Below are 24154 nucleotides of genomic sequence, written 5' to 3'. Positions count from 1 at the left end.
CCCAACAGTCCAGGCTGGGGTCAGCTAGACTTTGCAAGTCTATGTTCTGTACTACTTAACTCTGCCACTGTAGCAGAAAAACAGCAGTAGATAATATGTAAAGGGATAAGTGTGACGTGTCTCAATACAACTTTATTTACAAAGACAGGCAGCGGGTCAGTTTGGTCTGCAGTTGGAAGACACGTGACTTCTGGTTTAACTGAAATGTAAAGAAAGCCAGAACATGGCCCAGAGCAGCAAAACTGATGGGCAGAATGAACACAGAATTCTACGAAAGAGAGATGAAGGTGATGAGGAATCTGTCTATACACATTCATACCCACACATGCACACACCATTTTCTCTGCCTGGGGCTCTCCTCCAATGCCTGCCATATTTCTCTTTTCTATACTATCATAAATCTCTCTTCTTTCCTCTTGGCTTCTGTACCTCTTAAAACTCCCCCCACCCCTGTGGTGCTGAGGATCAAACCCAGAGCCTTGATTACCAGGGGAAGGCTCTACCACTGAGCTGCACCTCCACCGGATTCCTCTGAAGGCTCTTGGTTATTTAAGACAGTCATCCTATAGTTTCTTTCACATTAAGTTCCTGAACTGCAATCCTCTTGCTGGCCTTTCTCCAAGGGGTGAATTTTCTCACATGATGAAAAGGCCGTGAGTAGGAGCAGTGGGGGGCTGCCCTTCCTGCAGCAGGCCCTGGTTCAGAACAAGTAATTCCAGCACCTGGGAGGCTGAGGCAGGACCACCACTGTGAGCTTGAGGCCACCTGCGCTACACAAGTTGAGTTCAAGGGCAGTCTGCTCACATACAGAGCAAGACTCCGGCTCAGAAAAACACCAGGCTTTTAACTAGTTGTGATGCATACAGTCCTGGCTACTTGAGAGGCCCTGGGCAACACAGGGAGATGCTAAGAGGAAGTGGAGTAGGCTGAAGAAAAAGAATATTCATGACATCTGAGTATTACAATAAATTCAAATTTCAGAGTTCATAAAGTTTTATTGGGGCACAGTCCCTCATTTGCATAGTTTCTACAGGAACAAAGGCAGAGTTGAATAGCTGAGACAGACCACATGGCATATAAAGCTGAAAATACTGACTCCCTGCCCCTTTACTGACAGTCTGCTGACCCCGAGTCCAGCTTCCTGGGCTGCTGCTGTCAGAATCTCCCCTCGCTGCAGGAGGAGGTCAGGCACTGCAGGGCACTCATGCTTTTGGAGCGGCTGTGCTGCTGGCCTTCGGGGACATTACTCTGCGACCTCTCATCCGACTGACCTCTTCATTTCCCTTTCCACGGCCCCTGTAGGGGTTGCTTGCCACAGTGCAGTCCTGAGCTCTCTTCAATTCAGCTGTGTTTCCCCAGGGCCAGGCTTAAAGAAAGTTTGAGGATCACCTGGATTCAAATCCCTTGGATAATATTAAAACTGCAAGTTCCTGGCCCGAATCCATACCTACTGATCAGAATCTCTGCAGGTGGAGCACGGGATGAAGAATTGCTAAACAAGTTTGCTTCTGAATGCAAACAATGAAATCTGTGAACCACTTCCCTGAGCAATCTCCCTTGGCTCTCCTCAGCCTAACTATCAGTTACCTGCTCAGGACTCAAAATTCTGTCTCCAACTCTGCCTCTTTCCGAACACCGGATGCCACAGGAATGTCTCAAGGATTCTCTGCTTATTTATTTGGTTTCTTTGTTGTTAGGGATAGATTTTAGCACATAGTTCAGGCTGAACTCACTATGTAGTCCAGGTGGCCTCAAATGTGCACAGTAATCTCCCTGCTTCATCCTGCCGAGTGCTGGATTACAGAATTCCCACACTATGCCGTTTTTCTGCTTGTTTCTTAAAGGTACATATTCATCATGCACCAAATACGTTCTTCTCAACACTACTCTTCCCCTGTTCTCTATTTCAATTAAAAGACTCGCTTTCCGTCCTGCAGCCTAAGCCAAAAGCTTGGGCTGGCTGCCAAATCCTAACACCACTGAGCAACCTCCTAAGTGTCTTTTGCCCAGTCCCTCCTTGTCCTGTTCTAGCTTTCGCCTTCCCATTTCTAGGATTGTTACAGCGACTTCTACGGCAAGACTCCTGGACCTTTTCAGATCTGCTCTTTCCACACCCTCATCCTCATCCCTTCCCTTGGCCTCAGCCAAGCGTATAGCTCCAGAGGAAGCAGCAGCTGCATGCACGTCTCCCTTCCTGTTCTCATTGCAGCTGGCGTGATCTACCGCACCGCTTCTTTCCAGGCTCTGCAGTGAAGTCTCGGCTATTCCCTGCTCAGCCAGGATGGCTCTGCCAGCCTCGGCCACCTGCCCCTCCTCCCTTGCTGCACCCACTGCAGTTCCCTGGCCCCTCTCCACCCCGCAGCTGCTCTGCTGCCCCAGGCCTTTTTTCCTCCTTCTGCCCGGTGAACTGCTGTCTGTTCAAACTCAGCTAGGGCACCTCTTCTCAGAGAGGATTCCTGAGTGCCCTAGGAGGGCTTCTCTGATCACCAACTCCGAGCTAACCTTGACTTTGGACAGTCCATCTGTTAATCAACTTTGTTAATCTGTTAATCAGACTTTGCACAACTCCAGCTAGCTCTCTTATCCTCTAGGCCTGACACAAAATAGCTGGTAGACGCCTCTGAAATCCAAACACACCCAAATGAGTCAAGGATAATTCTACAGTTTGAGCCTGAGGCCCTAACATCATGAATGAATTAGTCAAAAGGCATAAAAAAAATCAGAAGGACCCAGGTGTGATGGTATACTCCTACAATCAGAGCTACTTGGAAGGCTGAGGCAGGAGGATCACAAACTGAAGCCCAGCTTGGGCGACTTAGCAACTTTAGTGAGATCCAGGGTCAAAAATAAATATATATGCACATGCAAATACACACACACACACTTTTTACTCTAAGCAGTTCAAGAGTTTATACTTAGAGCAACTTAAATGTTGCTTTTCCTGAGCTGCAGAGTTCAGCCATGGAACTGTCCAGAGGCTCTCTCTTCATATACAGATCCAGAATCAGACCACGCGCACTGAAAAGGGAGCTCGGGCAACTCTCAGACTACAGTCAGAGACCTTCGGAACAGCAGGGAGAAAACACAGTCATGATACGGAAGATCTGATCTGGGCTGTACCTGAAATAGGACCCAACTGGGCCATTTTTCCCAGCCAAGGGAGAGGTTCTGGGCCAGGCTCAAAAAGAGACATCATGAGGTTTGACTTCTTCTTGCTGTCGGCTTGGGAGTACAGCATTCCATGCCACTCAGGACTAGGCGGAGAGAACACAGAGAGGAGAAGAACATTAACCCTTGGACCCGCGAGTTCAATATATCTGCCCTGTTTTTCTCAAGATGCAGTCTTCAGTTCTGAAATCAGGCACATTACTTTTACCAAAGTCAAATACTAACCCTGAAAATGCATACTACCATCCCCTAAAATTTCCATTCCTTTGATGTTTATAAAGTAGTTTAAGGAGAGCAACAAGTAGCTGTAGGGGGATGAGGAAGAATAATAGCTACAACCCACAGATCTTTTCAGCTGTCTCCCAGAGTTGCAGGGCACCAACACAGAGAAGCCCATCTAACACAGGGCACAAGGCCATCACTCAGTTACTTGGGCAATGCTGTCCCCAGATGCTCAAAGGGTCCAGATAATCAGAGACATAATACATAACTTGGTTGCTAAATCTGGGAGATTAAAAAGAACTGCATAACACTGGGGAAGCTGAGGCAGGAAGATCCCCGAGTTCAAGGCCAGTTTGGGCTACAAAGTGAGTTCAAGGCCAGCCTGAACTGCACAGTGAAACCCTATCTCTAAAAGACCAAACAAACAAAAAACCAAATAAAACAAACAAAAAACAACAACAAAAAAATTTCAGCCAGGCATGGTGGTGTATTCGTACAATCCCAGCACTCGGGGAGGCTGATACAGGAAGATTCCAAGTTTGAGCCCAGTCTGCGCAACTCAGTGACTTAGCGAGACCTTATCTAAAAATAAAAAAGGCTGGGGATGTAGCTCATTGTGAAGCCCCCGAGTCCAATCCTCAGTAGGTAAGAGTTACACTGTTCTTTCTCAGTCAGCTAATTTCACTGAAGCAGTAATGCAGACAGGCTTCCTGTGATTCATTTTAACCTCTCAGTATTCTGTACCAGCCAATCCCAGGTGATGGCCAGAAGGGACTTTTCTAACAACAGATATTACACGGAGAGCATCACAGATTTCCCCACTGTAGAGAAGGTAGTCTTCCTCACCAGGAAGGGACGCAGCAGAACAAGTAGAGTGCGGGTTCTATAAGAAAAAAAAGAGTCCTGGCTCTTTCATTTACTACGGTGACTGTGTGACCTTGCGAAAGTCCCTGACCTCGCTAAGCCTCATCTCATCTATAATGCACAGATACCACCAATGCGGCCTGCAGTGTGCTGCTGGGTCACACTAAGTGAGCTTAAATATGTAAGACACCAGAAGAGTACCTGGCACATGGTGAAGTTCCCAGCGTATTACTTTTCACTTTATAGCTGCAGAGCCTGTAAATTCTGCTTTTTTTTTTTTTTTTTTTTTTTTTGAGACAGTCTTGCTATGTATTTCAGGCTGGCCTCAAACTCTTGGCAATCCACCTGCCTCAGCCTCCCAAGTGCTAGGATTACAGGGTGCATCACCACACCTAAAATCTTACAGCAAGTGGGCAGCATTGCTATCATCAGAACCCAGATATGCAAGATAAGACTTAACAAGAGGCAAACTGATAAATAATGTAAGCAATAAAGAGGAACTAGAAGATTTATTGCATACGTATTCTAAGGAATGATTTAGAGTAGTGTAGAGTAGTAGCTTAGAAGTTTAAACTTAGAATGACAAAGGGGAGGGTTTGGCAGGAAGAGGAAAAGGGTGACAAAGACCTTTTTTTTTCTTCCAAGAAAAGTGTGAAAAATTTCACCCAGAGAGCTGATTTTCTTCAATCCTTTTATCCAACCAAATGTAAGCAAGTCTCCTACCCTAACTGGACAATTGCCACCATTCCTTCCACTTTTAGACTGCCATGCAGTAGGACACAGAAGTTGGGTATTTTGCCTGCAATCTGATTGGCTGAATTTTCATCTTCGTTGTCATCAGTGATGCCAGTACCCACCTCATCTCCTTCTGTAAAAAGAAGATAAGTTAAGTGGAGATTAGCTGCGGAAACTCCACAGCCCAACACCATGCTCGCATGTGGACTATTCCTTTTTGTTACAGCCTCTAAAATGGGCCAACCTCCTACCCAACATTTAAGAATAGCTCTAGAAGCTGGGCATGGAAGTACATGCCTATAATCTCAGCACTTGGGAGGCTGAGGCATGAGGATCATTCCAAATTCCAGACCAGCCTGAACTGCATAGCAAAACCGTGTCTCAAAAAAAAAAAAAAAAAAAAAAAAAAAAATAGCTCTAGATAATATGATGCTTCATGTGGATCAGGGGCACAGAAAAACAACTCACCTTTGTTAAGTGCTATAGGTAAGACCAGGTGTCTGGACAGAACTGGGGGACTTGAAATATCAGCTATGTCAATAAATCCCACTATTTCTAAATCTGAAAGGAAAGAATCAGCATATAATCAATGCATATGAAGGGAAAGTATATTACTTCCTATGTAATGGATTTTATTAACATACTGTTTTAGTCGAGATTTCAGTATGACCACTGAGAAAGTTACCAGACTTTTCTGTGGAAGACACTATTGCATTTTAAGAAGCTTAGGAAATAACTGTCTTTTATTTAATGAATTTAAGTCAAATGATAAATCAGTTAAGAGATATATTATTTTTATCAGCAAAGGTCTCAGCCAAGACAAAAGCTTATACGTCAAATCTCTGGATATAGTCAAGGGATATTCAGGTCACTAGTGGGCATTAAAAATTAAACACTTCCACAACAACCTCATTCAGCTTTCTCTGGAAAGTAAATGTATCTGTGAGAAATAAATGCATTCTCCATAAAACCAGTATGACAATGATTTGTCTGCTTTCTAGAAGCTGGCCTAAGCTGGGTACAATGGCACATCCCTGCAATGCCAGCTGCTCAGGTAGCCCAGGCAGCAGGACTACACATTCAAGGCCAGCCTGGATAATTCAGCAAGAACCTGTCTCAAAATAAAAAAAATACGTGGGCTGGGGAAGCAGCTCAGCAGCTGGGTGCCCCTGGGTTTGATCCCCAGTAATAGAACAAACAAACAAACAAACAATTATATTAAATACCAATACTATTTGTTGAAAACTTAAAATAAATAAAAATTCCTTTTTTTTTTTTTCTTTTTATCGGTACCGGGGATCGAACTCACGACTGCTTGCAAGGCAGGTACTTATGCCACTGAGGTAAATCCCCGGCCCAAAATAAATAAAAATTAAAGTTGTAACTAAAACTTTTTAAAAGTTTCTTCCGATTATACAATTAACACAAAAACACTAAAAATTACAAAGAAGCGTAAGAGAAAACTCATTACTCATCGTAAAAGAAACACCTATTAAAATTTTATTGAACTGATTTTTAATCTTTCTTCTAAGCAATACACAACCATAATAATCTCAACAGTTTTAAAAATCAGAACCATAGTGAATATATGATTTATCTGAGATCTGCTGTCCTTACTGCCCTGAGGTAAGTACCCGGTGAATCAGCACAAGCAGTTACACAGTTTCACTTGAGTAGAGAAAGGCTTCCTGTATCTTTAGTGGTTTAAATATCAGCTATAACAAAGATCATGGACTAAAAGTTTATACTGGAAAGAAAAGGCCTATTTGAATTACTTGCCAAAAAAGGATGGAGTGGAACTGAACTGCTTTGAAGGCATTACACACTGGGTGCAGCTTAATGTACCGTTGTGGAGTCATGACAGAAAGAGATGGATGCTCTGTTTCCAGACAGCTGACAGCTAACAGCACAAAAGCCCGGCCTCGCAGCCCTTCGTTCTAAAACCTCGAGGCCCAAAACAATGAACACTCACTGCACACCTAAGTTACTTACCGAGCGTCTACCCAGGGTCGGAAGTTACCCGGGGCCGGGGGAGCTGCGACACAGGCTGCAAGTCACACCTATCCCTAAGAGGTTCACAGCACCCTGCACTGCCAGTCTCAGCTAAGCCTGGGTGTCACCAGTCTCAGCTAGGCAAGGTGCCAGCAACAGCACAGGGAAAAGCAGCAGCACACTGCTTTCTTTTAGTCATAAAACAAGCAGCAAAGCTGGAAGAGTGCAATATATCAGCACTCAGTGCTTACAGACCATCTGATTGAGTCCACTCACCTGCCCAATAAAGACTGAGGAAGTGCACCTGGGGGTGGTGAGGCACGCCTGTTAGCCTAGCACTTGGGACACTGAGGCAGAAGAACTGCTGCAAGTTCAAGACCAGCCTGGGGGGCTGGGGATTTAGCTCAGCGGCATAAGCACCTGCCTTGCAAGCAGGCGGTTGTGAGTTTGATCCCCGGTACCGATTTAAAAAAAAAAAAACCAGCCTGGGCTACAAAGTGAGTTCAAGGCTTGAACTGCACAGTGAATCTGTCTCAAAAAGACCAAAACAAAACAAAAACTGGGTCAGTTCTTTCAGAGTCATACAGTAAGAGTTACAGAGCCAAGTCTAGAAGGTTGCCCTTCACACAGGACTTCAGTTATGATGCTCATCAATCTCAGTATCTCCATGAAGAATCACCTCAAAGAGGTCAGTGCTAATAAATCTGGCCACGATTTCCAACTGCAGCAATGTGTGATAACGATGATTTAGGATCAGTAATCTGCCATCCTCTAAGTAATACATCCACTAATCCAAAGTGCTGATGACAGTAGCACCCTAGCATCTGACTATAAGATTCTTTTTAATCATCCTAGATGATGGAGAAAGTCAAAGTCACAAGAAAGTAAAGGTAATAGAAAAACGAGGAAGAAGTTCTAAAAGCCAATTACCTGTATTAATGACTTTAGGAATAGGATCAATCTCTTCATCCACAACGAAAGGTTCTGGCCTAGGGAAGACTTGGACGTCAGCGGTTAGATGGCCACACTTGAGAACAGCATGAAAAGGTGTGTATGCCAGGTCTATCAGCTTTCTAGGAGACAATGATGGATTATTATAGAAAGAGTAATACGATACACAGAAAAGTAATCTTTTTGCTTTGGTTTGTTTTATGAGACAGGGTCTTGTTATATAGTTCAGGTTGACCTTGAACTCACTGTGTAGCCTGGACTAACCGCAAACTAGCAACAATCCTCCTGCCTCCTGACTAGAAAAGTAATCTTTTAAAACGCAAAGCTTGTTTTCCTTTTATACTGCTCTAAAACTAAATCTGACCGCTTATGAAACAGAATACAATCTGACATTTTTGGTGAAGAAATTTTAATTCTAAAAAGCCCAAAAGCAAGTTAATCTTTGAAACTGCTAAATTACAGTACAGAAGTCAATACCTTTAAGGCATCACATATTTAATCATAGTTAATTTAAAAGAGTGAACTTTCTTTTTTTTTTTTTTTTTTTTGTCTTTTTGAGACAGGGTCTCTCTATGCAGTTCAGAATGGCCTTGAGCTCACTTCGTAGCCTACGCTGGTCTCGAACTCCCTACGATCGTCCTGCCTCAGCCTCCCGAGTGCTAGGATTACAGGCGTGACCCACCACGCCCGGCTCAAGAGTAAACTTTCAAAAACCACTATTATTAATCATTTTATCTGAGACATGGGCAATTTGGCGAAAATGAAATAACAATTAGAAACTGTCAAATCATGATACTATATTGCAAGTAAAAAAAATAAATAAATAAACACACACTTACCCAAACATAGACTGTACATTTTTCAAGCACAGGGGGCCATCAATAGTAAAAATTTGCCCTTCACCGTTGTTTAAATCTATGAGACGTTCAAGGCATTCCAAGGAATCTGTGCTTTGAAGCTACAAATCAAGAGGTGACCCCTTGAAAAATGGAACAACAGACCACTACCAGCACACAAAGTCACAGCCACCGCAATAACACAGAAATAATTGAGACAATTTTCTTAACAGTTGACACGAGATAGAAATAGCTGCAATGATCAGACTGAAAGGTACAGAAATGTTCCATAAAATGACAGCAGTAGAGGTATTTCATCCTCAAGTACTTTTGCAAAGATTTCCACAGGAGGTTAGTGGTTGCCTAGTATCTTTCCCTCCGAGGTGTTTCTCCAACACCTTCTGGCAAGAACCATGGTTATCGACATTTTAGAGAAAAACTGACATGAGGAAAGATGAATGAACTTTCCTAAGTACACGGGAAAACCAGAAAGCTAGGTGTCAAATAAATACCTTAGAAGAATTTCACTTTACAAAAAATAAATAAGTAAATAAAAATCAAAGTACAGCTCTGTCAACATTTCTGGTGGAACAGATGAAAGAATTCCTGAATTAGGGAAATAAGTAACACCGAAGTTGATATCAAGCCTTCCTGACCCATCAGCAGGAGGGCTAACGCGTCCAGCCACACTCCCCAGCGGAGGTGACACTGAAACATCAAAGCACACCTGAGGCAGGCACAAACCCCGAGCAGCCCTCGGAGAAAACAGCATTGGAGCCCAGCACAACACAGCACAGAGTCAAGCACTAACATAACTGGAGCCTGAGGTTATTCGGTTAAACTGGAAAACTTAGGAAAAGGCATTACCTCCTCCAAATTTGCCATGCACATAATGTACAACTTCGACGGGAAAGGAAAAGGTAGTGGAAATCTGCTGCTCTCACTTCTCTGGTTGTGAGTGGCCAGGGAATGTCGCAGTGATCCTCTACCAATGCCAAGACAGCCATCCGTCACCAGAACCACCTGTTTGTAAAGGAGAGAGGAAGTCGACACTTTAAATGACATATGCAGAGCAGTTCCAGCTCATGATGCTCTCCCTGCTAGAAAGGGTTCTGAGGGAACAATGTGATGAGAATGGTCTTTATCTTACCTGTAGCAGGGGTTCACAAGTATATGCATTTGTCAACTCAGTAAACTGTTTAAAATCTACCTGTTCTACTCCATTTCACTTAAATGTCAATCACCTTCCTCTGAACACTTCCAATTTTTACTTAATTGTATTAAAAGAAGGCGTTGGTACTTAATGCATTCATGTAAAAACAGCATGACTTATGTCACATCTGGAAGTACCAGATCTTAAGTTATTATTTCACATCCTTGGAAGTACCAGTTCTTAAGTTAACTTCATCACTTCGCTTGCTTTCCTAGTTATCGTTTTTTTTTTGGCAAAGTTTATTTTTATTTTTTTGGCACCAGGAATCAAACTTACAACCTTGCACTTGCCAGGCAGGCACTTGTGCTGCTGAGCTAAATCCCCAGCCTGCACAGTTTATTTTTTAAGATGACAAAGTCTATGTGTAGTTAAGTAAAATGACAACTATCAGAGACATTTAATCAGTACACATGATCATTTAAAATGCGTACTTGAGAGCTCGGTATGGTGGTGCATGCCTGTAATCGCAGCTGCTCAAGAGGCTGAGGCAGAAGGGTTTCAAGTCCAAGCGCAGCGTGAACAATTTAGTGAGAAAAGGCAGTATTACCTCCTATAAATTTGTCATGCACGCGATGTACAACTTCGACGGGGAAGGAAAAGGTAGTGGAAATCTGTGCTCTCACTTCTCTGGTTGTGAGTAGCCAGGGGATGTCACAGTGACCCTCTACCAATGCCAAGACAGCCAGCGTCACCAGAACCATCTTATTTTTTAAAATAAAAAATGTTTTAAAGGTAGGGGATGAAACTCAGTGGTACAGTGGCCCTGGGTTCAATCCCCAGTATTGCTCCACCCCACCAAAAGCGTACTTAATCCATCCATAATTTGAAAAAGCCAATAAAACATACCGAAATTAGCTGATAACTGCAAAACCATGTTCCTTTTTTTCACTGCTTCAGGGAAACCTTGTAGGGCAAAGATTTACTTGTGCTGCAGGGGAGAATTATATTTGCTTTCTTTGCTGAGTCAGGTAACTTGATAACAACAGGCCATTGAAGCAGCATTAGATGTTGCACCATGTGAAATACCAAGACTGCTGCTTCCTTCCAAAGCCTAACGATGCTTAATGGCAGTCCCCAGAAGAGACCTCATCCTTTGGGAAGACGATCAACTGACTAGAGGCAATTTCCTTTATGGGCACCATCCAATGGTCTACAGCGATCTACTCCTGACACTAGCTTTTAGGTGCTATGTGATAATGAATTATTTTAAGTCACGTCAAAATTGGACAGACTTTACTCAAATAGTGAGGACACAGTCCATTTATCTAAAATCTTGATTTAACAGAGTCTAAATTTCTAGAAATTTGACACCGACTGGTTCTAATAATCAGAATTGAGTCTGAGCCACTGGGCAAGCCTCAGTCCGGTCCCTTGCTGTCAGGGTCCAATTCCCATCTAATTCACAGTCTTCTTTTCAAAGAAAGAAAAACACCAAAGGTGTGAGCCTGCATGGTACCCAGGGTCTAGTTCTTAAATTTCTTCCCTCATTTTTCACTAAGACCACAGAAGAAAAAGCAGACAACTGTGCTACCTGCTAAGGACTGGTTCAGAAGATCCTGGCAACAAAATCTCACTTCCTCTGTATACTGATAGGAAATTGGCTACTCCATTTATAAAAACTGCCCAAAACAAATAAAATCTATGAAGTGCCAAACTTATATTCCTGAAAAGGAACTGATCAAATGGCATTTGCCAGTTTCTTTAGCAAGTACCCACCAATCTCATTTGATTTAACCTTAGTAGTAGTCAGAGTCTTCTTAAACCTGAGAGTTTGTATTCTATCAAACAACGGTTTTCACAGAAAAAAAAAAAGTTTTTAGACTTCCTTTTTTAGTATAGTTCTGACAACTACATCCAGTTATGTAACCATCCCCATAATCTAGGTAAACCATCCTACTGCTTTCTGTGTTGCTTCCTATTTTGTCTTTTTCCTTTTTATCGGTACCAGGGATCGAACTCACAACTGCCTGCTTGCAAGGCAGGCGCTTATGCCACTGAGCTAAATCCCCAGCCCCCTTTGCTTCCTATTCCTTTTGAATTAATTTGTAGCCTTTCTTCACTCCCAGGTGACCACAATCTTATTTCTGGTACAAATACAAGTGACATCACTGATACTACTGAGAAATCCTGTGTTTGCCCTATAATAAAAAGTCATGTACCAGGCAACAGCAAGCTACAGCTCACAGACCAAATCTAGCCCAATGCCTGGATTTGTGGTAACGTTTTATTTCAACATCCATTCACTTAGTATCAACTGAGGCTGCATTCATTCTGTAAGAGCAGAGTTGAGTAACTGCCATAGTAAAGCCTAGAATAAAGAAAAAGTCTGCTAATGCTGCTGCAGGTTGTTGTGATTTTCCTTTTAGCAATCTGTTTTCTCCTTTTGAATATAATATTAATATACAAAGTATCTATTATAGCAAACTTCTCATTCTTTTTCTGCTGCTGCTCTGGACCCACTGTGAACTCTATGTAAAGAGCAACAGGTTTTGTGACATTTATAACCTCACTTTTAGACAATCAGAGAGGTCAGAGTGTAAAAGCTGGCTGAATGCAGGTTACCTTACTAATGAAGACAGACTGTACTGCACTAGTTCTGTCACTCAAAATTACAATCACTCTTTCCTGGGGGTGCAATTCTTAAATCCCACTGGGGGCCATTCTCTTACACAAACATTACCCATTTGCAATAAGTCAATAACCTAGGAAGATGCCTTCCTTAAGGCATAATTTTGCTGCTTTCTGAGCACATTCATGTGATTTAGCTTAGATTAGTGTAATAAGATTAGAGTGATTTAGTACCTTCTTTTAAAAACCGATACCAATAGTATAAAACGTAGTTTGTGGAAATTACAATGCTTGATGTGTTGGGGCCTAAGGAATAGCGAAGCACCACAGAGGTTAATGTTTTTAAGTTGGGGCAACGATAAAGCACTGATCTTTTACCTGGCAAGGAATTGCACCACCCCATTCCTGCTGAACAATGTTGCAAACACCAACTAATGCAGACTCCAGGCAGGTTTTGTCGTAATCATCCATATTACTTAGTGCTTCCTTTTTGAGTAAAAAAAAAAAAAAAAGGTCATTATTATTCTTCATTGTTTTACTAGAAAATCACACAAACTATTCAAAGTATGGATATTACACAAGAGACAGTGAGTTTGAGAGCTCAAAGCGTAAGTTCTCAAAAAAAACCAATACAACAGACTTCTTCAACTATAAAGAAAAATCATCATGAGCTGCTCTTGTTCTACCCTCTTATTGAGAGTCAATATTTCTCCAAGATTCTATCCTTATAAGTGGACCCTAAAGGAAAATACTGAAGAACTTAAAACATATCTCAAAAATAATGACAAAATTATTGAGTATTAACTGAGCACCATTCTAGGCATTTTATGTGGATTTTATCCTCACCCTATTAGCTCTCCTTTGATTGAGGAAACTAAGGTACACAAAGATGAAGTAATGCTCCCAGGTGTCACAACAAGACAGAGCAGAGCCCAGATTTCTACCCGGGGAAAGTGACTGCAGGGCTCCCCTGCTTAATCATTACCCCTCATTATTTAAGTTGCAATTTTCCATTTCAGAACCACGGGACACCACAAATCCTTAGCATAGCCACTTATAAGAAAGCCAGTGCAAGCTGGATTCACTGGTACAAACCTGTAATCTCAGCTCCTTGGAAGGCTGAGACAGGAGGACAGTGAGTTTTGAACAAATTGGTCCACAAGTGAGACCCTAATCCCAAAAATAAAAGCAAACAAATAAGCCTTTTTTGCAAAAACTGTACTAGTTTGCTTTTTTGTTGTTGTTGTTTTTGTTTTTGGGAATAGGGTGTCACTAACCAGTCCAGGATAAACTTGAAGTCACTAAATTGCCCAGGTGAGCACACAACTTATAATTCTCTGCCTCAGCCTCCTGAGTACTAGGATTGCAGGCATGCACCCCTACAACCAGCCTTAAAATTTTTTTCTGAGGGGCTGGGGATTTAGCTCAGTGGCATAAGCACCTGCCTTGCAAGCAGGCAGTCGTGAGTTCGATCCCCAGTACCGATAAAAATGAAAAAGACAAAAAAAAAAAAAAAAAAAAAAAAATTTTTCTTCTAAATCTGTTTACACAGAATGCTCTAGCAAAAATTTACACTTCATATTTTTAAAAATTCAAACTGCATTGATCCTGGATTTCTAAACTGCCTAATGATTCTGAAACGGCAGCTTAATCCCACCAGCACTTACAGGCTACTCAGCATTGTGAGAAGCCCTGCTGGAAAGAATGATTTAGAGATGGCAGAAATGAAATTTTTTTTTGGCACATCACAGAAAATACCCTGGGAAGAAAGTACCTACCAATCACAGTGTTTTATTTTGTTTTTTTTGAGACAGGGCCTTGCTTTATAGTGCAGGCTGGCCTCAAACTCATGGTGATCCTCCTGCCTCAGCCTCCTCACTACTGAGATTACAGGCATGCATCCTATGCCCAGCCCTACCAAGATTTAAAAACTGTAATTTCTTGGTTTCCGTATACTAAAGATCCTTGTTGGAGAGTAATATCATTTTGAAGTACTTTAGAATAAGGGCATTTTTTTTCTTTTTATAAAGGAGAGATATTTTTTTCACTTCCCTAAGTTTCATGAGAAGGTTAAAAAAAAAAAAGCAGTGCTGAATCTAAAAATGCTCAATTTTAGGGAGTACTGCATCCTGAGATGCTCTCCTTTCTACAGAGAAGTCCAGAAAACCAAGAGACACAGCAGCAAAGCCTCTCACACCTCTATGACAGAAAGACAAAACATTTATTAATTGTAGATCTTGCTTTTCACCTACCCATACACTTATTATTAAATAATTGCAAATTCTACAAATAAAGTATAACATTGTAAGATAGTTTTTGGGTCCTGTACACACAAGAACATATTTCTTTCTGTACCTGCAAGGTGTTATAATCTCTTGTGAACGGAACCATCAACTCCCAGAGTGATGAAAACACCACGAGGGCTGTGAATTCCAGCTTGTAATTTGTGGCCATGTGCTCGAACAGCATCGTCAGACCGTGGGCTGCCAAGTGCTTGCGCTGGTACTCCTCGGAGCCCTCGACAGACACGGGCCGGGTCATGGAGAGGGACACATCCATTACCACCACCGTCGGCATGGCGAAGGCCAACCCAGGGCTCCCAGCCAGAGTGCAGAGAGATAGCTACTAGCCGAGAAACGCTGGGGAGAACAGAAAGGCCGTGCATGTCACGGGAAGGAAAACAATAGTTCATCATCATTTTAGGCATTTCCCCAGAAATAAATGAATACATTGAAATGGAAGAGCGGGCAAGCCGCAGAGAGTTAGTTACAAGGAACAAGCAGCTTAGTTCACTGTGAGGACCATTCCAGAACCGTTCACTAAGCAGCCAGAGACAAGGAGCTACCACAAGCATTTCTACTGAAAAAATTCAATTCAGATAGGCCTTGATGTTCATACTTGCCATTTTTCACGACTGACTACAATGAACATACCTACGTCACCTCTCCAACACTACATTTACTGAGCGACATTCGTACTTACCATCTGTGGTGCCACTGTACAGTACCTGAAACTCCCCATTCTTTTTTTGGCACCACAGGCACTGTAGTCAATACAGCAGTATTAGTTCAAGCCCAGGCTGGGACTCAGTAAGATTCTTGTCTCAAAATAAAATTTATAAAAGAACTGGGGACATAGCTCAGAGGTAGTGTTCTTGCCTAGTATGCACAAGGTCCTGTGTTTAGTCTCACTGAAATCTCAATCTCCTATCAAGAGATAGGAGGGTAAGAGTACACTGTTCCCAACTTAAAGACTCTAGGTGGCTATACACAGGTTAGCGATTTAATGTTCACTCACTCGTGTTTCGGAATTCACTTCACTACATATAGCAAGAGCCAGGCATGGTGGTGCACACCTGTAATCACAGCACCTGGGAGGCTGAGGCGGAGGATTACTGTGAGCTCTAGGCCAGCTTGGGCTCCACACTGAGTTCAAGGGCACTACATAGCAAGACTGCATCTCAAAAAAACCAAAACAAAACAGCCATTTAACAATAACCAGACTGTTTGTAGGTACAATGCTCAAATCTAAATGTGATATTCTAAAATTCTATTTCTTTCTTTTTTTTTTTTTTTTTTTTTGTCTTTTTCATTTTTACCGGTACCAGGGATGGAACTCACGACCGTCTGCTTGCAAGGCAGGTGCTTGTGCCGCTGAGCTAAATCCCCAGCCCCTAAAATTCTATTTCTAAATAGACTGCTGGGAAACCTGAACATAGAAGTTCATGGAAACAATGTTACAAGGAGGAGTTAGGGATTCAGGTTAAATAAGAAAAGCCTATTATCATACAATAGCCATAGATACATTTCAAATACAACACGGTCTGGTGTATCTAACACCAATAAAGTGAAATCAGAGATAAAAATTTCTAATCCCTAAGAAATCCAAAATATTTAACATTTTGATAAAGTTACAGGTGTGTCACCCTTCCGTCTTATTAAACAGGTGTGCCAAACATAATTCACTGTCTTAAAATGAGCCAGCGCCACCACTCAGGTACCAACACTGTACTGTCCAGCACGCAGCCCGGCTGTTCCTTTCACCCAGCGTTTCCCCAGGTGTGGGCTGCAGGACATTGCTCTGGAGGGACATGCAAGAAAAATGTAAGCTTGAAGCTTACTAAAGATTCTGAGAAGTTCTACAGCAAATAGAACACGCAGGGAAACTGCCTTACAGGATCCCTGCTGTCCAGCCTTCTAACTTGGATTCTAATTTTTAGGCCTTAAGTATGTACTCTACCTTTCTCAGTAACCCTCTGTAATCATTCTGAGTTGCTGAATTGTGGCTGCCAGGGGCTGGAAATTTAGGTAATTAAGCTGGTTAAAATTGTATCCAAAGTTAAAATTAACAAACTCTGAGAACTTGGGGGTACCTTTTAATGCTATAAGCTGAGGTGTATCAACTTGAACTATTCAGTCAACTCAGTCTTTAGTGTTTAAGAGGTGAAGGTCACATTGGTTCAACTACACTATATTAGACCATAAACTCACCAAGGTCAGGGCCTAGAACAGATGTTGCCCATCACTGTCTCCTCTGAACATACCACAGTAACTGGCACATACTAGCTGCTTTACAAATACTTGATAATGGCTACTGAACCACCCTAATCACCAGATATTGTATAACAGTAATTATTTAGTGAAGTATGTTTACAGATTTTTATTCTGGTCAGCAGAAGCATATTTCTTTTTTCTTCCTCTTTCAAGGCTGAGATATCAGGGACCCCCTACACCTGCGACGAGGTAGAGCTTTTCAGCTCCTGTGATGCTAACCTACATGCATGAAAGCCTTTGTCTTTAAAAGTCAAATATCAAGTCGGGTGTAGTAGTACACACAAGTAATCCCAGCACTCAGGAGGCTGAGGCAGGAGGATCCTTCGATTTTGAATCCAGCCTGGGCTACAAATTGAGTTCAAGGCCAGCCTGAACTGCATGGCGAGACCCTGTTGTAAAATAACAACAACAAAAACACAAAAACAAAAAGTCAAATATCAGGGATGCTGTCCTCACCTATGAGAAGGGGAAATCCTTCACAGAGACATAGACAGGTCTGAGAAGGCACATCCGGTGCCCGTCAAAGTTGTGGTTAATAGTGGCCTGGGTGACTCTGATTGCCGCTCTTGAAGCCACCTCCAGCTGGCTCTTCCTCCAGATGAATGCATCTCAACAGTGGCAAATTTGTGGGAAGAGTTTAGTACTCGATCAGGTTGTCAGCACAGGGGGACTGAGGGAATCAAATGCTTTGAGAATAATGGCTCATTTATTCAAGTACTCTCGGCCTAATTAAAAATAAAGCCAAATAAAAATCCTTGCCCAACCCATCTAGTAATTTTCTGAGAACACCATTGGGTTGGATCTAGGCCTCGCGCTCCCCCGCCCGTCTCTCCTTTCGCGCAAGCACTGTTCACGTAAAGCGCTTCAGACAACTGGGGGTCGTCCTTCCCAAGAACAGCCTATACCTGCGGATAAATCTTAGCTGCCCGTCTTTATTAACTTCTAAACCCCCAAAGAAGGAATGCTAAGTCTCCAACACGGACGCAGATCTCTTCCCTGGAGCTGATTAAAATATATTTTCTCGGGAGTTTCCCCTCTCCTCGCCCTCGGCAGACCTGCCCTAAGGAGGAGGCCCTCGGCGCTGAGACGGCTTCGTTTCTCAACGTCCGGCCTAGAGATACACAGTTCCCAATCTGGATCGCACTGAAGTAAGTGCTTTTACCTTTAAAATCAGTCAAAAGCATGTGAGATCGGGAATCTCTCCCGGGAAGGTGCGCGCTGGGGCTGGAGCTGGGGCTGGGGCCAAGGCGAGCCGGAGAGGCCGGGCCGCAGGGCGAGCGGAGCCCGGAACCAGCGCCTCCGAGGCGGCGCGGGGCGGCTCCCGAGGCGGCGAGGAGGCCGACCGCAGGCCCTGCGTTGTCCTTCGGCCCTAACCTCTCCACATAGACCCCGACGCGGCAGGAAAGGCAGCCCTGGGCGCCCAGCCTCTCCGCTCAGCCCAGCTCATCGCCGGCCACGGTCCGTCAGGTTAAACGTTCCGCCCGCGCCCCACGGCCGGAACTATTGGGCCGCGGGAGAAAAGGGACCCTGGCGAGCGCCTAGAGCACTAGGCTGGGGCGGGACTTGGCGGGCTGCAGGGGGCGGGGCTATGTCTCAGATTGGACGCTAGGGGGCGCGCCCTTCTCCGCGGCTCTCTGCGCGCGCGCCCCTGTAACCCTACCTTCTCCTCCACCTCTCTGCTAGACAATATCGCAGATCTTTGGTTTTGGTTGGACCAGTGCCTTTCGGCCAGCTCTCTGTGCATTGCACTTTTCTCCCCACTACCCACGGCCGTCCTCCGTAGAGATCTATGGGCGGCCTCTGGCCCAGCGACCTGCGATCTGTTCACACTGTGCAGTCTCCTGCCCCACGCTAACCTCGCTGCTCTTTGTCTCATCCGGGCCCTCCAGCACATTGCTGACCCAAACCACAGAATCCTCTTCCTGCTCTCCCTAAACTAATTCCCTATTGAGCGCTGCTACCACTAAGCATTCTGCATATTTTTTTGTCCTGTGCTGAGCCCCATTTCTCTTGCCCTTGTCCTTTGACTCTGTGCCTCCCCTGGTTTTTGTTTGCCTGCGGTTTGAGGGTTGTAGTGAAGAGGGTGGCCTGCTGGTTAGTTAGACATTTCTTTTTTATTTAATTTTTTGTTAGCGCATATTAATAATACAGGGTGGTGAGGTTCATTTTGGGAAATTGGTACATACATTTAACATATCTTGCTCATTTTCAACCTTGTTACCTTCCCTTCACCATTTCTTTCTCCTCCCTTCATCCCTTTCCCTTCCCCAAAGGTCTGCCTTCTAGTTTCCTGTCGTCTCTCCTTCATCTAAATTAATTTACTTATTTGGCCGGTTTCAGCTTACTCATAATTTCTGATCTTGTGTTCTGAGGCCTATGGCCATGAGGGCGGAGGCAGAGGGTGGTCTAGTCACCTCCAAAGCGCTGATACCTCAGTCGAGGAGTTAGTTTTTCTTAATTACTTTCTTGTTACTGGAATGGATTTCCTGACATCCACAAGTATAAGGAGGAAAGGTTTATTTTGGCTCACAGTTTGTGGAGGTTTCAGTTCATAGTCATCTGGCAGAGGAGAAGCAGCTCAGAAGCAGAGAGACCATGGGAGGAGGAACCAGATAGACCTTTCCAGACCACCCACCTCATTTGATGAGGTTTCAGTTCCCAACATCACCTTTAAGTTTTGTTGTTTTGTTTTTTGAGATGGGGTCTCACTCTGTAATTCATGCTGACCTTAAACTTACTATGTAGCCCAACCTGGCCTTGAACTCAAGGCAACCTCCTGCCTCAGCCTTCGGAGTGCTGGGATTACAGGTGTGCATTACCATGCCTGGCCCAATATCACATTTAGCTATAAACTCAAAAGTCGACTAATCCACTGATGAGTATCACACTCCATGATTCAATCACCTCCCCAAATCCCCAAATATGACTATGTGAGGCTTTGGGGGGGACATCTAGATATAAAACTATTCTGCCAGTTCTAGCTCAGATCCAAGCTGATTCATGACCTTACCCAGTCCTAAATTTAGTCATTTGCTGATGGATAATCAGGTTTTAGTGGCCCAATTCTGCATCAAGGCTTTCTGAATACTTGGAAGGCAGAAGATTGATGTGTTGAAATTGTTGATGCAGAGTAGGACTGTGGAGAGGGCTGGGTCCCTGAGGACAGCCAGTAAGTGTTTGGAGTTTTTCCTCTCAGTAACAATCGGGAGGTTGTTCAGTGAAAACAGCATCTGAGACCATGAGCACAAGGAGTTAGAAGGGTTTCAGGAGCTGGCTTTCAGGCCATAGCTGGCTGATGAATTTCTTTCTCTACTCAAGAGAGCTTGCACACTTGCAGATGCATTCAAGGAAATCAGTACACAGCTTCCTTTGCATAATTTCCTGCCACCTTTGTTTCTTCCTGCCTCCAGTCAGTGGATGCTGTTGTGAAGGCAGGCAGAGTGGTTGGGTCACAGTCTGACAATATCAAGGTCAGCGACAGATGTCCCCAGCCACGTGCAGGGGCTCCTGGGGAGATCTAGACATCCCGCTCTGCTGCGACATGTGTGGAAAATGCAGGCTCTCAGGCCCTGCTAACTAAATTGGAAGTTCATGGCTTAGAGCCTGGGAATCTTCGTTGCTAAGTTCCCGGGATGATTTTTTCATAAGTAGCAAATGGAGAAAAGGCAAAAACAAGAAGGCCGAAAACGGCATCCCACTTCCCTTCCCCGTTCTCTCTTCTCACAGGCCTGTGCTGTGCTGTGTCCCTTCCTGTCCCCGGCCTGGAGCCCGCCTGCTTCCAAAGTACCCAAGCAAGCTCCCGGCTTGCCCTTTCTCCTCTCATTCCCGTCCCTCCAGTCTCCTCTTTCACCAGAGTAGAAGTCCTAGGAAATCAGAACATGGTGCTTCTTTCTTCTAAAAAACTACTTTATTACACAACATCTCAAACAAATGAAGATAGGGGAAATCACATAATAAAACGCTATGGCGCCTTCTCCTGGTTTTCACTGCCGGTTCAGCCTCTAATCCTGTTTCATTCATCCCCCTTCTAACTCCTCCCTAACACAGAATGTTTTTGTCCCCCACCAAAATAGAATTTTGATGCGGATCTCAGGTAGCACATGACATTCATGAAGGTTTTGGTATGCATCACTGAAGGAGACCAACTTTTTAAAGTAATTCACAGTAATTCACAGTATATCCCAGTATCAGCTATCAGATCAGCTTTCAAAGAACCAGTTGTCTTGGAAACATCAACTTTTCCTTTTTCGGCCTTGGTTGTGTGAACCTGGATCTTAGTAAGATCCAACACTGGCGTCTGTGGCTGCGTCTTTAGAGACTCTTTTGATCCCTGGTTTCCGTCCTCACATCTCCTTTCCCTCGGATAGTCTGGGCAGAGACACTGGGCCTCTTTTCTTTTAATCACTCTAGATCTTCTCTCAGTCTTTTTCATTGTGTTTGAGAAAACCACAAAGCTTGCCTCTGCACTAAGATAATGGAAAGCCTCTCTGAACAAAGCCAGCCTTTTACACACTTGCAGTCCCAATTAGCTTTGCCTCCGCTGGAAATGGGTGAGCCTTATACACAATGGGGGGGCCCAGGGTCCAGCCTGTGAGGCTCGAGATGCCTCTGGGAAAGTAGACGGGGAGAAAGAGAAATGAGTGGGGGAAAGTCAAAACAACTGAGTGTCTTTATTCAGGACACTCTTGGCCGGAGGCTGAGGCAGGAGTATCACCTTGTGTATCAGGCCAGCCTGGACTACACAGTGTATTCAAGGCCTGTCTGAACTATATTGTGAGGTACTGTTTCAGAAAAAAAAAATTTCCAGAAAACTGGGAAATAAAATACCCAGGACCAGGACATTCTCTCCTTTGAAAAGTGTTATAAAGTTAAAGTTTACATTTTCTTTTCTTTTTTTTTTTTTTTGGTGCCGGGGATCAAACTCATGACCTCACGCTTGCCGGGCAGGCACTTCAGCCACTGAGCAACATCCCCTAAAGTTTATACTTTGGTAGAGTATGAGGGTGCATTCCTGTAATCCCAGCACGCTGGAGGCTGAGGCAAGAGAGTGGTTGCACATCCAAGACCAGCGTGGGCTACAAAGTGAGCCCAAGGCCAGCCTGAATTGCATAGTGAGACCCTGTCTGAAAAAGACAATCAATCAATCAATTAATATGAAGGTTCCCCTCAGGATCTGAGCTCCCCCTAGCTTGCTAGGCACATCACTCATACTTGTAAAATTTTGGTAATATCTTTCAGTGAGGAAGCAGATAATGCAAAATATAACAAATTTGTGTCTACCTGGGAAAATTCAAAGTTTAAAATAAATACAGTAGGACATAAGCATTTCCTTTCCTCTCCATAACAATATGTGTCTCTTTCCTCGAGTACAGGTCTAGCTCCTGGCTTTGGGAGGTACAGTACCAGAGAGTTGTTCTTTGTTCATTCCATGTCTGTCAGTGACAGAATTACAATCATTTTGACATTATCTTTATAAAACTATATGAAGTCCGTGTGCATATACTACGTAATAAAATATATATACTGACTAAATATAGCAATGTTGCATGTTCTGCTCTGGGCTCCTATTATTATTGGTTAATGAATATATTGACATCAACTTTTGTTTGTTTACTTTTTTTATTTTCTGAGACAGGGTCAAACTCTCGGACCTCGAACTCTTCACCCTTCTGCCTCAGCTTCCCCGAGGGCGAGATCACAGCACCAGCCACGACTTCACCAACTGCAGTGTGTACGCTGACTGTGGGGAGGACGTACTGTCATCTGTATAATCTGTTTTCTGCCAACTTTTGGATGGATTTCAATGTCTGCTGTCATAGGCAGCGCTGGTTGGGCTTGTAGACTGTTGGGGGGCGCTGCCTGAGGAGCTCCGCGGAAGCAGCCAGGCTGTTTCTTTACTCACGTGGGAGCGGGCTGAGCTCCACGAGCTAAATCAGCTGGACTGAGCATTTAAGGGGAGCAGAGGAGTCCGCTGCCTTGAGGAGCCTGGTGGTGGTGGTGGAGTATGGTTGCACCTCTTTGCCAGGCAGGGCAGAGGTGAATGGGGTACCTTTCTCCAGATGGGCCGGGCAGATGGACGTGGCTTTGTCCTTCTGTGGTTTTCTGCTAGTGGGCACAACATGGGCCATTGTCCCAGGTGGGAAGCTTCCAGAATATTTGGCATCTCAGAGGGGCATGATCTGCCTTACAGTTGAGCAAGATCATCTGGGGTGCTTTTAGTCCTTATCACTTTCTTTATTGGCACTGGGTATTGCCTTGGTGTTTTAGTCTGTCAGCTTATTGGGGAGAAGTGTTTGTCACTATCATTCCTCTGTAAAAGCTGTGTTGTTTCTAACTTAGAGGAGGGCCCGGAGCCATGGGGCACAGCATGGATTCCTGCTTGACCACCAGAGCCCTCTGATTTCACCTGCCTGCCCCTTGCTCCAGGCCACAGGCCCTTGGCACGGCCACAGGACCATGAACAGAGCCCCGCCTCAGACCTGCCCTCAACCGGAATACCACTATCACTGGCCTTCCCTGCCTTGGGCATGAGTCCAGCTGCTCAGTCAGGGAGACGAAGGCTCATGGGACATTTAGGGGCTTCTTTTGTTCATCTCTACCAGTGACCACCATTTTTAATCCTCAAGTCCACATGATATAAAAAATAAGTAATATAATCCAAAGGTCTGAGGCTGTGACATTACAGTGTTTGATGGACCCCAGCGGTTCCCCACTCTCATGGCGAGGGTCTTGTCTATCTTAGCTTGGTAAAGAGGAGCCCAAGGATGGGAGGCCTAGGGCTACTTGCCCCTAACCTGGCTCCTCGCTTTGTGATTTGCCCATTACCACTGGTACAGCTTGGCATCGGAAGGCCTGTGGATCCTTCAGACACAGCCTCGGTCCTCTCCGCCATCTCTGACTACGGCCCACAGAACTTACATTTATCCATCTGGCATCTGAACGCATTTGAATTTGCAACCCCTTGCCAAATCTGGTCCACTTTTCACTGTGCCACTGTAGGCTGGGTGTCACGCCTGACATAGGCCCAGAAATAAACCAGCCTTGTTCACCCA

General features: G+C 44.1%; 1 protein-coding gene and 1 long non-coding RNA gene across 9 annotated transcripts in view; one reads left to right on the top strand and one right to left on the bottom strand.

The window, feature by feature from the left end:
- The window catches only part of Ints14 (integrator complex subunit 14), a 26941-nt gene extending 8347 nt beyond the window's left edge, over nt 1-18594 (bottom strand). For 3 of the 8 annotated variants that reach the window (XM_063243292.1, XM_063243291.1, XM_063243293.1), the window contains exons 1-10: nt 18265-18592; nt 17559-17772; nt 14905-15188; nt 12928-13035; nt 9636-9791; nt 8772-8890; nt 7912-8054; nt 5458-5550; nt 4978-5122; nt 3121-3254 (exon numbers count right to left, since the gene is read on the bottom strand). In XM_063243292.1, coding sequence (XP_063099362.1) covers nt 3121-3254; nt 4978-5122; nt 5458-5550; nt 7912-8054; nt 8772-8890; nt 9636-9791; nt 12928-13035; nt 14905-15126 — 1120 coding nt within the window. In that variant the 5' untranslated portion in view covers nt 15127-15188; nt 17559-17772; nt 18265-18592. Of the gene's footprint in view, nt 1-3120; nt 3255-4977; nt 5123-5457; nt 5551-7911; nt 8055-8771; nt 8891-9635; nt 9792-12927; nt 13036-14904; nt 15189-17558; nt 17828-18264 lie in introns of all 8 variants that reach the window. The other 5 variants (XM_063243290.1, XM_013145462.3, XM_013145463.3 and 2 more) reach the window with 5 other exon arrangements.
- On the top strand, nt 17895-24154 carry LOC106026144 (uncharacterized). The gene is made up of 2 exons (XR_001199789.2): nt 17895-18250; nt 22738-24154. It is a non-coding gene; the product is annotated as an uncharacterized LOC106026144 (long non-coding RNA).

Source organism: Cavia porcellus, unplaced genomic scaffold, assembly GCF_034190915.1.
Source record: "Cavia porcellus strain 051 isolate PalLab524CR breed Dunkin Hartley unplaced genomic scaffold, mCavPor4.1 scaffold_37, whole genome shotgun sequence".
NCBI lineage: Eukaryota > Metazoa > Chordata > Mammalia > Rodentia > Caviidae > Cavia > Cavia porcellus.
Note: the sequence above shows the minus strand (reverse complement) of the source record. Positions and strands in the feature narration are given on the sequence as shown.